This window comes from Salvelinus sp. IW2-2015, linkage group LG4q.1:29, assembly GCF_002910315.2.
Source record: "Salvelinus sp. IW2-2015 linkage group LG4q.1:29, ASM291031v2, whole genome shotgun sequence".
In the NCBI taxonomy this organism is placed as follows: Eukaryota; Metazoa; Chordata; class Actinopteri; order Salmoniformes; family Salmonidae; genus Salvelinus; species Salvelinus sp. IW2-2015.
In genome coordinates, this window is record NC_036842.1 from 4,576,929 (window position 1) to 4,591,819 (window position 14,891).

The following is a 14,891-nucleotide window of genomic DNA, read 5'->3' on the forward strand; positions in this document are numbered from 1 at the left end:
CTTTCTGAACCAATATGAATGGATGAATGACATTTTTTTGACATTCGTCAATTAGCCGACGCTCTTATCCTGAGAGACTTACAGTTGGTGCATCCATCTCAAAGGGATGCCTCAGGAGGTCGGCAATGAAGCCCTTTATCTACCTCCCCAGAGTCAAGAGTAACTCGTGGCATTTCTATGTCTCCGTGTGCAGTTTGAAGGAAGTTGCTAACCAGCGTTTAGCGCAATTGCTAACTAGCGTCGGAGCAACGAGACTGGAAGTCCATGGTAACTGCCAGCGTGCTAGCAGATACCATAGACTTCCAGTCATTGCGCTAACGCTAGTTAGCGTTGGCTCGCTGACCTACCTCCAAACTTCCTTTAGACTGGACGCAGAGATAGAAAATGGGTATCCATGAGTTCATCGGACTCTGGGGAAGTAGAGAAAGGGCCTCACTGCCAGAATCCCAAAGCGTCCCTTTAAGATAGCTCGGTGAGACAACCACATATCAGTCATGAAAATGACTATTCCTCAACGCAACATGGAAATAAGTATTACAATGAAAGCAAACAAACGGGCCCCTTGCTTTCTCACGCCAGAGTACTTAACAACCCACTAGTCATAATAGATGCTGAGGTCATACATTTAGGACCATGATTAGGCGTCAAACAATGACCCTCAAATACTCCCTTCCCTCCATTTGACAAGGCGTTCTATAAGAATGTATCCTATACGTTCCGGATAGGCAAGCACCAAGGGTCTATTTACTGCACGCGTGACCCGTATCACATTTCCCTCCTTAGATCAGTGCCTCTTCCCTCCATTATCTCTAAGTTCACAGGTTCAAAAGGTCAGGCTCAGAGGCGAACGACTCTCAACGTTTCTGGGGGGGGGGGGGAACATCTGTCCAGTGGTTGACGCATGTCTGATGACAAAGCTGGAGATCTCCAGACAGTCGGCCTGTCCATCCCCTCGGTTAAGCCATGGTGAATTTATATTACACAGAACATGGCAAAATCAAACCGCGTGCAAATCAACAGCACGAATCCTTGAATGACGTGACCGTTACTTAAAAATGATATAAAAAATAAAAAAAATGTCATCAAAATGATTGAATCCTATTGGCGTTAATGTCACTCGATACAGAACGGCTCAGTGAGTCAGACACGGGATGTGGAAATGGACTAGACGCACACGCGTGCGGACGGCCCAGTACGTCACTGGGGCCGAGCTCCCAGCCATCCAGGACCTCTAAACCAGTCGGCGGAAGGTCCTAGAAATCATCAAAGACTCCGGCCGCCCAAGTCATAGACTGTTCTCGCCGCTTCCGCACGGCAAGCGGTACCAATGCACCAAGTCTGGAACAAACAGGACCCTAAACAGCTTCTACCCCCAAGTCATAAGACTGCTAAATAGTTAGTTAAATAGTTAACCAATAGCCCGGACTATCTGTGTATTGACCCTTTATCCACTACCTCGTTTGATTCGTCACATGCGCTGCTGTTACTGTTGGTCTATCCTGTTGCCTAGTCACTTTATCCCTTTCTTAGTGTCCAACAAACTTTCTCTACCCATAACCTTGTTCTGAACACCTCCAAAACAAACGTCATGTGGTTTGGTAAGAAGAACGCCCCTCTTCCCTGGGGTGTTATTACTACCTCTGAGGGTTTAGCGCTTGAGCTAGTCACCTCATCACCTCAGCTTGAGGTAGTCACCTTGAGGTAGTCACCTCATCACCTCAGCTTGAGGTAGTCACCTTGAGGTAGTCACCTCATCATCACCTCAGCTTGAGGTAGTCACCTTGAGGTAGTCACCTCATCACCTCAGCTTGAGGTAGTCACCTTGAGGTAGTCACCTCATCACCTCACCTTGAGGTAGTTCAACTTGAGGTTAGTCACCTCATCACCTCAGCTTGAGGTAGTCACTAGTCATCACCTCAGCTTGAGGTAGTCACATCACCTCAGCTTGAGGTAGTCAACTTGAGGTAGTCACCTCATCACCTCAGCTTGAGGTAGTCAACTTGAGGTAGTCACCTCATCACCTCAGCTTGAGGTAGTCAACTTGAGGTAGTCACCTCATCACCTCAGCTTGAGGTAGTCAACTTGAGGTAGTCACCTCATCACCTCAGCTTGAGGTTGTCAACTTGAGGTAGTCACCTCATCACCTCAGCTTGAGGTAGTCAACTTGAGGTAGTCACCTCATACAAGTACTTGGGAGTATGGCTAGACGGTACACTGTCCTTCTCTCAGCACATATCCAAGCTGCAGGCTAAAGTTAAATCTAGACTTGGTTTCCTCTATCGTAATCGCTCCTCTTTCACCCCAGCTGCCAAACTAACCCTGATTCAGATGACCATCCTACCCATGCTAGATTACGGAGACATAATTTATAGATCAGCAAGTAAGGGTGCTCTCGAGCGGCTAGATGTTCTTTACCATTCGGCCATCAGATTTGCCACCAATGCTCCTTATAGGACATATCACTGCACTCTATACTCCTCTGTAAACTGGTCATCTCTGTATACCCGTCGCAAGACCCACTGGTTGATGCTTATTTATAAAACCCTCTTAGGCCTCACTCCGCCCATCTGAGATATCTACTGTAGCCCTCATCCTCCACATACAACACCCGTTCTGCCAGTCACATTCTGTTCAAGGTCTCCAAAGCACACACGTCCCTGGGTCGCTCGTCTTTTCAGTTCGCTGCAGCTAGCGACTGGAACGAGCTGCAACAAACAGTCAAACTGGACAGTTTTATCTCAATCTCTTCATTCAAAGACTCAATCATGGACACTCTTACTGACAGTTGTGGCTGCTTTGCGTGATGTATTGATGTCTCTACCTTCTTGCCCTTTGTGCTGTTGTCTGTGCCCAATAATGTTTGTACCATGTTTTGTGCTGCTACCATGTTGTGTTGTCATGTGTTGTTGCTACCATGTTGTGTTGTCATGTGTTGTTGCCTTGCTATGCTGTCGTCTTTAGGTCTCTCTTTATGTAATCTCATCGTGATGTGTGTTTTGTCCTATATTTATATGTTATTTATTTATCTTATTTTTTAATCCCAGCCCCCGTCCCCGCAGGAGGTCTTTTGCCTTTTGGTAGGTCGTCATTGTAAATAAGAATTTGTTCTTAACTGACTTGCCTAGTTAAATAAAGGTAAAAATCCCTATATGTATATACCTAGCTCAATTACCTCGTACCCCTGCACATCAACTCTGTACTGGTATCCCATGTATATAGGCAAGTTATCGTCACTCGTTGTGTATTTATCTATTTCTGTCTTTCTGCATTGTTGGGGAGTAAGCATTTCACGGTTAGTCTACACCTATGGGTTTACGAAGCATGTGCCAAATAAAATGTGATTTGTTATTCTTGATCTGTCTTATGTGTGGGGAGCATGTCATGAACCTTGAGAGGGGTGGGGTGGGGTGGGGGGGGTCTGGAACCAGTTGTCCGCTGCTTGTTATTGTCAAAGGAGGGCTGCACTGTTAACCTTGACCTGAACCTGGTGTCTCATTCCCCTCAGGGGAGAGTGGGGGGACAGGGGGTGTACAGGAGGGGCGGGATTCGGCCCCATACAGGATTTCCTTAGTCCATACGGCAGCTGCCTATTGTTAGGGACAGACCAGGGTTGCTGGAGTCCAAGAGATCTCCCCACTGCCTAGAGGGACTGACTGGAGCACTGTCCTCTCCAGTCCCACACTCCTGCCTTTCTGCTACTGTTCTACACTAGTACCATGTCCATTTGTGGCCTGTACACCATGCTGCCATTTTGTTGTACCCAACAACACTCACACACACACCACTGAGCAGACCACAGGCAAACACACTGCTGCATGCAGGACGCTTAGGTTAAGGCTGGCCTTTTTGCCCTAAGAGAGGGACACACAAGAATCACAGGCCATGCCGTCCGTCTGTGTGTGTGTGTGTGTAAAAGGCGAGAGGTTTAACCGGGTGACATTTACCTTTACCTGTGCGTGTGCCCAGCGCACCACCAGCTTCTTGGACAGGGCCAGCTTCCCATTCAGACAATGGATCGCCCTCTCAGCCTCCTGGAGACGGGAAAAAGGGGTTTGATCCTCATGAAAAAAAACAATTTCACCATGAAAAACGAGGCCAGTATCACTACATTGTAGTCATTTAGCAAACACTTATCAAAGAGCTCTTACACAAATCAATATTATTTATGATAAAGTGATAACTGTATCTGTTATCACTTTATCATGAAGTGATAACAGAGACAGTAACGACTGATGGATGGATCACCCAGTCCGTGGGGCTCTAGTGGCGTGTGTGTTTGCGTGTGTATGAGGCTAATAAATACACACTTCCTCTGAATAACACCCCAGGGACAGCCTCCCATCACACTTGAGACACTCACAGTGAATAAGAGATCTTTATCTCAGCTTTGGTGGAGCCCTGAAGAGCCCTATGAAGTTTGAGACAATATCTTCACGGGGAGAGATGGGAAACGGTTGGCTATACTGTATCTTTTGTCTATGCTGTGTATAGCTTTTGACTTGGCCTAACTTTTGACTTTTGTGAGTTAATTGCCAATGCACATTTATACAATGCACTTATCTTTACCAATAAGCTGATAACTACTTCATTTGGGAAACATTTACTTACAACGACTGTGAAATGTGGTTGTCTCAACTAGCCGTCTTCAGATGAACGCACTATTAAGTCGCTCTGGATAAGAGCGTCTGCTAAACGACTCAAATGTAAATTCATATGAAGCAGAGACTATCTTTTCTTGGAATTGAAAGATGTGAAATGGCTAGTGGGGTGTCGTACCTCTTTGGTGTGGAAGTTAACAAAGCAGTATCCTCGGGGCTGGCCCTCCAACGGTCCGGACTTGTGGAACAAGAAGTCAAATTGTTTCACCTTCCCAAACTTCTCCAGAAGCTTCACCAGGTGATACCTGTAGAGGAAACACACACACTTATACTGAGACTCACTCCAGCGCGTTTGATCTGCTGTGACAACGTAAAATCAATGTATTTTGTCATTTATGTATTTGATTTGCTTGGATAAACTCAGTCACGTATTACTTTGAAATAACATTTAGTGGACATGTGTAATCTCCAAACACATTTGATTAATATAAAGACTAAATTGAATTCCAGTAGAATATGTTGAAACAAATCATTACGAAAATGTCTCTTTCAATACAGGCCGGGTCTTTCAACGCCAGACTTCCACCATCAACTAAGACGACTCATAACATAAATTAGCTAACATTCCTTTGTCACGGACAGTCCAACCTATTCATAAAACATCATATAGCATGACTATATTTGCCTTCCCTGTCACCTGCTCCTGATTAGAATGACCGGTCTCTTACACCTTTTTAGCCGCAGTAAATCTTTCATCCACACAATACAGAGGATACAGCGGCAGGACAATGAGAGAAAAAAAAGAAAAGAGGAAGCCTGAATTCAAGAAAAACATTCGCTACTGTACAGTGCACGGCTGCGTGCGGCTAGCTGCCGTAACTGCCTTGGCCTGTTAGCCTACAATAGTCGTGGGAAATTGAACACGTCCACCTTCCACTCAGAAGGTTATTAGCAGTCGGATTCATTGTCACTAACATCCAGGATCCATTAAAAAATATCTATTAATTGCTTGACCGTCTGACTCTTGAGGTGGTCTCGACTATAGCCTCATTGCCCTGTTAACAAGTGTTAAACTATGAAGAGTCCCTTACAGTAGTACACACTGTACTGGCCCGGCCTTGTACCAATCAATAGATTAATTTGTCATGACCATGGCTAACAGCTGTACCAGTGAATCAGAGGGAACTTGAGGTTATACCTCCCGACACAAGACTCAACATTTTGGCATAAGATTCAAGCCTACACTCATTCCACACACTGTGAAGTTCAAGTAGAAGTGATTACGAGAGTTCTCTCACACGTCATCTACCGTATAACCGAGAGAGAAGTTGGGACAACAGTAAAGGAGATATATTTAGTCCACGCTGTAATGGGGGGGGGGGGGGGCAGTCTGAACAAGAAGCAGCCAATTTCATATTTCCATGTCGACGGTCTGTATTGTTGGGCAGCCTAGCATGCAGTCTGTGCGTAGGAGAGTGCATTCTCTCTGTTGTCCGAGCCAACTATCACTGTCCGTGAACGCCAAAAGCCTATGCTGCATGCTACCATTTCAGGGCGTTATCAGAAAAACATCAACAGTGTAGACTGGGCATGACCAGATGAATAGAAATGCTACCTAGTCATAGAGTCACAATATACAGTACCAGTCAAAAGTTTGGACACACCTACTCATTTAAGGGTTTTTCATTTTTTAATAGGGAAGACATTAAAACTATGAAATAACACATATGGAATCATGTAGTAACCAAAAAAGTGTTAACATCAAAAATATATTTGAGATTCTTCAAGGTAGCCACCCTTGGCCTTGATGACAACTTTGCACCCTCTTGGCATTCTCTCAACCAGCTTCATGAGGTAGTCACCTGGAATGCATTTCAATTAACAGGTGTGCCTTGTTCAAAGTTAATTTGGGGAATTTCTTTCCTTCTTAATGCGCTTGAGCCAATCAGTTGTGTTGTGACAACGTAGGGGAGGTATACAGAAGATAGCCCTATTTGGTAAAAGACCAAGTCCATATTATGGCAAGAACAGCACAAATAAGCAAAGAGAAATGACAGTCAATCATTAAGACATGAAGGTCACAGACAATGCGGAACATTTCAAAAACTTTTAAAAGTTTCTTCACGTGCGGTCGCAAAAACCATCAAGCGCTATGATGAAACTGGCTCTCATGAGGACCGCCACAGGAAAGGAAGACCCGGAGTTACCTCTGCTGCAGAGGACAAGTTCATTGGAGTTACCAGCCTCAGAAATGCAGCCCAAATAAATGCTTCACAGAGTTCAAGTAACAGACACATCTCAACATCAACTGTTCAGAGGAGACTGCGTGAATTAGGCCTTCATGGTCGAATTGCTGCAAAGAAACCACTACTAAAGGACACCAATAATAAGAATTGACTTGCTTGGGCCAAGAAACATGAGCAATGGACATTAGATTGGTGGAAATCTGTCCTTTGTTTCACAAAGACACAACCGCTGTGTCTTTGTGAGATCCAGAGTAGGTGAACAGATGATCTCCGCATGTGTGGTTCCCACCGTGAAGCATGGAGGAGGTGGTGTGATGGTGTGGGGGTGCTTTGCTGGTGACACTGTCTGATTTATTTAGAATTCAGAGCACACTTAACCAGCATGGCTCCCACAGCATTCTGCAGCGATATGCCATCCCATCTGGTTTGCGCTTAGTGAGACTATCATTTGTTTTTCAACAGAACAATGACCAACACACCTCCAAGCTGTGTAAGGGCTATTTGACCAAGAAGGAGTGTGATGGAGTGCTGCATCAGATGACCTGGCCTCCACAATCACCCGACCTCAACCCAATTGAGATGGTTTGGGATGAGTTGGATCGCAAAGTGAATGGAAAAGCAGCCAACAAGTGCCCAGCATGTGGGAACTCCTTCAAGACTGCTGGAAAAGCATTCCAGGTGAAGCTGGTTGAGAAAATGCCAAGAGTGTGCAAAGCGGTCATCAGGGCAAAGGGTGGCTACTTTGAAGAATCTCTTATATATTTTGATTGGTTTAACACTTTTTTGGTTACTACATGATTCCATATGTGTTTTGCTGTCTTCGCTATTATTCTACAATGAGGAACATATTAAAAAATTAAGAAAAACCCTTGAATGAGTGGGTGTGTCCAAACTTTTGACTGGTACTGTAACTTTTGGCTACATTCATTATCTCTTATGGAATTATAAAACGGGTAGTGGTTGTGTCATAGTCATCACAGGTATGTTGGAAGCATGACATGCAGCTACATTGGCTGACGTTGAATTCCACATAATGCAATAGAGCATCAGGTCAGGCAATAGTCTAGGTCTAACCGGTATTTAGCCACCGTGCTTCTACACCTGCAATGCTTGCTGCACTCAAAGTGCTGGGTTTCTGTACAGCACTTTGAGATATCAGCTGATGTAAGAAGGGCTATATAAATACATTTGATTTGATATTTATTGATCTCAAGCTTAGGTCAGATACAACACAAAATGTTTCCTATGGAAGACTAATCACTTAGTTTAAAGAAATATCTACATTATTTCACAATGTAAAACAATTAGAATGTGAATGTCCCTTGGTAGCCCATGTTACGTAAATAATTGTAAAAAACATGGGTGAGCCTTTATTTTTTTTCTCCCCGGAGTGACTGCCTGGGAATTGTGTTGTGTACAAGTAGCCTAACAGAGATGCTTGTTGCTTTCATACATTTGTCCAGCAGTTATTTTTAAATCGTGGAAAGGTATGTAGCCCAGGAGCAGGAGTTGTGGGAGTACTAGGGATCCCAGGTTACGTCCCAAATGGCACCCTATTCCCTATATAGTGCACTATTTTGACCAAAGCCCTATGGGGTCTGGTCAAAATTAGTGGACTACATAGGGTATAGGATGTTATTGTGGATACAGCCATGGACTGGATGTATTAATGTCTTTCCTTGGCCTCCCAGGAGCTTTCTCTACAAGCAGAATTTCTCACTTTCCCAGACTCCACCCTCTGCAGGCTGGAATGGAGTGTCTTCCTGCGACCTGCTGCTGGCACAGATTGAGGAATTGATAGTGGGCTGATACACCGGGAAGGACCACGGGAGTGGACGGGACCACGTCTGGCCTGTAACAGACCACAATGCACTTCTCCTGGGGGTTGTAAAACGTGCCGGCCGGCAGGAGGTTGAGGAGGGGAGGAGTGATCTCCTTGCTCGAGGGGGTTCTTCTGTGAAAGAATGAACCCGAGCCAAGCTGGACATCTGTTAAATAACCAGGCAGTGAAGCGAACCAGCACCTACAGTTCCTCCATCTATCTGAGGACTGAGTCAGGGAGGAACTGAATGCTCTCTGAATATGGCGACCACTCTCAAATTGGGCACCAGAGAGAGACAGAGAGAAAGTAAGAGACCAAGAGAAAGAGACCGTTTGCCTGGTCCGTTTGCCTGGTCCAACGTCTGACATGACCCAGAGGCCATGTTTTATGGTCTATGATCTCACATGAACATGAGGTAAAGGAGGCAGTCTTCCAAAGCAGGTCTTTCCTGGGAAAGGATAAGTTAAAGAGGGCAGTGAATTCTCCCAGCCAGGTCTTTCCTCCCATCCTTTTCTACCTTTCCTCTTCTACCTCCATGCGTTGGGTGGAGCCGTGTTATAGGGCTGTGATGGTCATGGAATTTTGGATGACGTTTATTGGTCAGACAAAAAACCGCGGTCACCGTAACAACCATTAGAATAGCAACAAAAATAATAATACACAGCCGAGAGCTGCTAAGTGACACGAGCCTACCAGACAAGCTAAACTACTTCTATGCTCGCTTCGAGGCAAATAACACTGAAACATGCACGAGAGCACCAGCTGTTTCGAAAGACTGTGATCACCCTCTCCGCAGCCGATGTGAGTAAGACCTTTAAACAGGTCAACATTCACAAGGCCGCGGGGCCAGACTGTTTTACCAGGACGTGTACGGCGAGCATGCGCTGACCAACTAGCAAGTGTCTTCACTGAAATGTTCAACCTCTCCCTGTCTGAGTCTGTAACACCAACATGTTTTAAGCAGACCACCATAGTCCCTGTGCCCATGAACACTAAGGTAACCTGCCTAAACAACTACTGACCCATAGCACTCACAACTGTAGCCATGAAGTGCTTCGAAAGGCTGGTCATGGCTCACATCAACACCATTATCCCAGAAACCCTAGACCCACTCCAATTTGCATACCACCCAAACAGATCCACAGATGATGCAATCCCTCTTGCACTTCACACTGCCCTTTCCCACTTGAACAAAAGCAACACCTATGTGAGAATGCTGTTCATTGACTACAGCGTTCAACACCATAGTGCCCTCAAAGCTCATCAATAAGCTAAGGACCCTGGGACTAAACACCTCCCTCTGCAACTGGATCCTGGACTTCCTGATGTGATCAAGACAAAGGACATGATTGCGAACTACAGGAAAGAGAGGACCGAGCACTCCCCCATTCTCATCGACGGGGCTGCAGTGGAGCAGGTTGAGAGCTTCAAGTTCCTTGGTGTCCACATCACCAACAAACTAACATGGTCCAAGCTAGAGGTTGACCGATTATGATTTTTCAACGCCGATACCAATTATTGGAGGACCCAAAAAAGCCGGTACCGATTAATCGGCCGATATTTATATATAAAAAAAAAAATATATATATTTATTTGTATAATGACAATTACAACAATACTGAATGAACAATGAACACTTTTATTTTAACTTAATATAATACATCAATAAAATCAATTAAGTCTCAAATAAATAATGAAACATGTTCAATTTGGTTTAAAAAATGCAAAAACAAAGTGTTGGAGAAGAAAGTAAAAGTGCAATATATGCCATGTAAAAAAGCTTACGTTTAAGTTCCTTGCTAAGAACATGAGAACATATGAAAGCTGGTGGTGCCTTTTAACATGAGTCTTCAAAATTCCCAGGTAAGAAGTTTTAGGTTGTAGTTATTATAGGACTATTTCTCTCTATACCATTTCTATTTCATATACCTTTGACTATTGGATGTTCTAATAGGTACTTTAGTATTGCCAGCTTGAAGCATTGCAAAGAGCTGCTGGCAAAACGCACGAAAGTGCTGTTTGAATGAATGCTTACGAGCCTGCTGGTGCCTACCATCGCTCAGTCAGACTGCTCTATCAAATCATAGACTTAATTATAACATAATAACACACAGAAATACGAGCCTTAGGTCATTAATATGGTCGAATCCGAAAACTATCATCTCGAAAACAAAACGTTTATTCTTTCAGTGAAATACGGAACCGTTCCGTATTTTATCCAACGGGTGGCATCCATAAGTCTAAATATTGCTGTTACATTGCACAACCTGCAATCTTATGTCATAATTACGTAAAATTCTGGCAAATTAGTTCGCAACGAGCCAGGCAGCCCAAACTGTTGCATATACCCTGACTCTGCGTGCAATGAACGCAAGAGAAGTGACACTATTTCCCTAGTTTAATATTGCCTGCTAACATGAATTTCTTTTAACTAAATATGCAGGTTTAAAAATATATACTTCTGTGTATTGATTTTAAGAAAGGCATTGATGTTTATGGTTAGGTACATTCGTGCAACGATTGTGCTTTTTTCCGCAAATGCGCGTTGTTAAATCATCCCCCGTTTGGCGAAGTTGGCTGTCTTTGTTAGGAAGAAATAGTCTTCACACAGTTCGCAACGAGCCAGGCGGCCCAAACTGCTGCATATACCCTGACTCTGTTGCACAGAATGCAAGAGAAGTGACACAATTTCCCTAGTTAAAATAAATTAAATGTTAGCAGGCAATATTAACTAAATATGCAGGTTTAAAAATATATACTTGTGTATTGATTTTAAGAAAGGCGTTGATGTTTATGGTTAGGTACACATTGGTGCATTTTTTTCGCGAATGCGCTTGTTAAATCACCCGTTTGGCGAAGTAGGCTGTGATTCACTGATAAATTAACAGGCACCACATCGATTATATGCAACGCAGGACAAGCTAGATAAACTAGTAATATTATCAACCATGTGTAGTTAACTAGTGATTATGTTAAGATTGATTGTTTTTTTATAACATACGTTTAATGCTAGCTAGCACCTTACCTTGGCTCCTTGCTGCACTCGCATAACAGGTAGTCAGCCTGCCATGCAGTCTCCTCGTGGAGTGCAATGTAATCGGCCATGATCGGTGTCCAAAAATGCCGATTACCGATTGTTATTGAAACCGGCCATTCTGATTAATCGGTTGACCTCTAGTCCAAGCACACCAAGACAGTCGTGAAGAGGGCACGACGAAACCTATTCCCTCTCAGGAGACTGAAAAGATGTGGCATGGGTCCTCAGATCCTCAAAAGGTTAGCATCACTGCCTGGTATGGCAACTGCTCAGCCTCCGACCGCAAGGCACTACAGAGGGTAGTGTGTACGGCCCAGTACATCACTGGGGCCAAGCTTCCTGCCATCCAGGACCTCTCTACCAGGCGGTGTCAGAAGATTGTTATTTTACTGCTGCTCTTTGATTACTTGTTACTTTTATTTCTTATCCGTATTTCTTTTTAAACTGCATTGTTGGTTAGGGGATCGTAAGTAAGCATTTCACTGTAAGGTCTACACCTGTTGTATTCAGCACATGCGACTAATAAAATGTGATTTTTAAGATGCACATTTTCTCCTCTCCTGACTGCATGTGCTGCTGCAGAGAGGGGACATTGCCTAGGCAGATATTCCCAAACTGGGGTACGCATACCCACGTCGGGGGTACAGCCCAAAAAATTTTCCTTCACATTTTCAAACAGTCCATTTATATTTTCCAATGGGGCTATACATTTGGGTAAGGTTTTTTTCTTGCCTGAGTAGCCTCGTTTCACTGACAATTTTTTTTTTTAACCATCTAGTGTTCAGCGAAATAACAACACAATGTCAAATACAGGTAGCCTAGTCAAATAATTAACATCCAATCACATTAACCGTTACTCTCTCGCGGGAATTCCACTAACGGTCCGTATGTAGCCAAACGTAGCTGCTGCTCATGTTGGTGTCGGTACTGATGGCGCAAAAGCCATGACAGGGAGGCATAGTGGAGTGGTAACGCGTGTGCAAGCAGCTGCTCCCGACGCCACTTGGGTACACTGCAGCATCCACCGAGAGGCTCTTGCTGCCAAGGGAATGACTGACAGCTTGAAAGACGTTTTGGACACTACAGTGAAATTGGTTAACTTTGTTAAAGCAAGGCCCCTGAACTCTCGTGTATTTTCTGCACTATGCAATGATATGGGCAGCGACCATGTAACGCTTTTACAACATACAGAAGTGCGCTGGTTATCAAGGGGCAAAGTATTGACACGTTCTTTTTTTAAATTGAGAGACGAGCTTAAAGTTCTCTTTACTGACTATAATTTTCACTTGTCTGACCACATGCATGATGACCAGTTTCTCACACGACTGGCCTATCTGGGTGATGTATTTTCCTCGCTTGAATGATCTGAATCTAGGATTACAGTGACTCTCTGCAACTATATTCAATGTGCGGGACAAAATTGAGGCTATGATTAAGAAGTTGGAGCTCTTCTCTGTCTGCATTAACAAGGACAACCCACAGGTCTTTCCATCATTGTATGATTTTTTTGTGTGCAAATTAACTCAAGCTACAGACAATGTCAAATGTGATATATAGCGAAGCACCTGAGTGAGTTGGGTACGCAATTACAAACAACGGATTCGTTATCCCTTTCTTGCCCTAACCTCCAGTCCACTTATCGATATCTGAACAAGAGAGCCTCATCGAAATTGCAACAAGCGGTTCTGTGAAAGTTGAATTTAAAATCAGAAGCCACTGCCAGATTTCTGGAATGGGCTGCGCTCAGAGTATCCTGCCTTGGCAAATCGTGCTGTTAAGACACTGATGCCCTTTGCAACCACGTACCTATGTGAGAGTGGATTTTCAGCCCTCACTAGCAAGAAATGAAATACAGGCACAGACTGTGTGTGTAAAATGATTTAAGACTGAGACTCTCTCCAATACAACCCAACATTGCAGAGTTATGTGCATCCTTGCAAGCACACCCTTCTCATTAACCTGTGGTGCGTTACTCACAATTTGATGAACAAATAAGGTTTTATATGTAAGATGGTTAAATAAAGAGCAAAATTATTGATTATTATTATTAGATTATTATTTGTGCCCTGGTCCTATAAGAGCTCTTTGTCACCTCCCACGAGCCGGGTTGTGACAAAAACTCACACTCATTATGTTTAATAAATATGTTGTATAGTGTGTGTATGGCAGGCTTACAATGATGGCAAAAAACAACATTTGAGAGTGCGCTGACCCTGGTGCTAGAGAGGGTACGCAGCTGGAGGTTGAATGTTTGAAGGGGTACGGGACTATAAAAAGTTTGGGAACCACTGAAACAGAACATTTGTTTGCTACAACACCTTGCTTGTCTTAGCAAGGAGCAACAAAGTCTCATCATGTTGTTAAGTCCATGTTACTGTAGAGTCTGTTACAGCAGAAACGGACTCAACCGCACAAATGCCCAGCCAATTCCTTCTTCGGTCAGCTGTTTTATCCACATTTGTTATTTTAACGGTTATTTTATTTTCATGACGGTCTTCATCCATAATTGTCAGTTACACAGTTATACGGTAACATCTACAAAATAGCTTCCAACACTCTACTCAGCAAACTGGATGCAGTTTATCACAGTGCCATTCGTTTTGTTACTAAAGCACCTTATACGACCCACCACTGCGACCTGTAGCCTCTTTCTCTCCGTCTCCTCTCGCGCCTCTCTTTCTCTCGTCCCTCTGCGCTCTCTTTCTCTCGTCCCTCTCGCTCCTCTTTCTCTCGTCCCTCCTCGCGCTCTCTTCTCTCGTCCTCTCGCGCTCTCTTTCTCTCGTCCCCTCTTCGCGTCTCTTTTCTCGTCCCTCTACCGCGCTCTCTTCTCTCGTCCTCTGCGCTCCTCTTTCTCTCGTCCCTCTAGCGCTCTCTTTCTCTCGTCCCTCTCGCGCTCTCTTTCTCTCGTCCCTCTGCGCGCTCTCTTTCTCTCGTCCCTCTAACGCTCTCTCTGTGTTTTCTTTCTGTCTCTCTCAGCCAAGAATCCTTATTGTCTCGTTTATATTTCCATGCTAATTAATCCACAGGTCTTTAATGATGTCAGATCCTCAGCACCATCATCAGTCATGATCTATGCCCTCCAGATCTCTGGAAGAATTCAGTCTCGGGACAATGCTGAGCGATTGCTAATATTCCCTGTTTTTTTTCTTCCTTCTCTGGAGAAACTAAGAGTGGTAGAAAAGCTCAAC

General features: G+C 44.1%; 1 protein-coding gene across 5 annotated transcripts in view; it reads right to left on the bottom strand.

The window, feature by feature from the left end:
* Positions 1 to 14,891, bottom strand: part of rbm18 (RNA binding motif protein 18) — a 28,863-nt gene that overhangs the window by 7,351 nt on the left and 6,621 nt on the right. For 4 of the 5 annotated variants that reach the window (XM_023983428.2, XM_023983426.2, XM_023983427.2 and 1 more), the window contains exons 3-4: positions 4,777 to 4,903; positions 3,945 to 4,031 (exon numbers count right to left, since the gene is read on the bottom strand). In XM_023983428.2, the coding sequence (XP_023839196.1) occupies positions 3,945 to 4,031; positions 4,777 to 4,903 (214 nt within the window). The remainder of the gene's footprint in view (positions 1 to 3,944; positions 4,032 to 4,776; positions 4,904 to 14,891) is intronic. The other variant, XM_023983429.2, reaches the window with a different exon arrangement.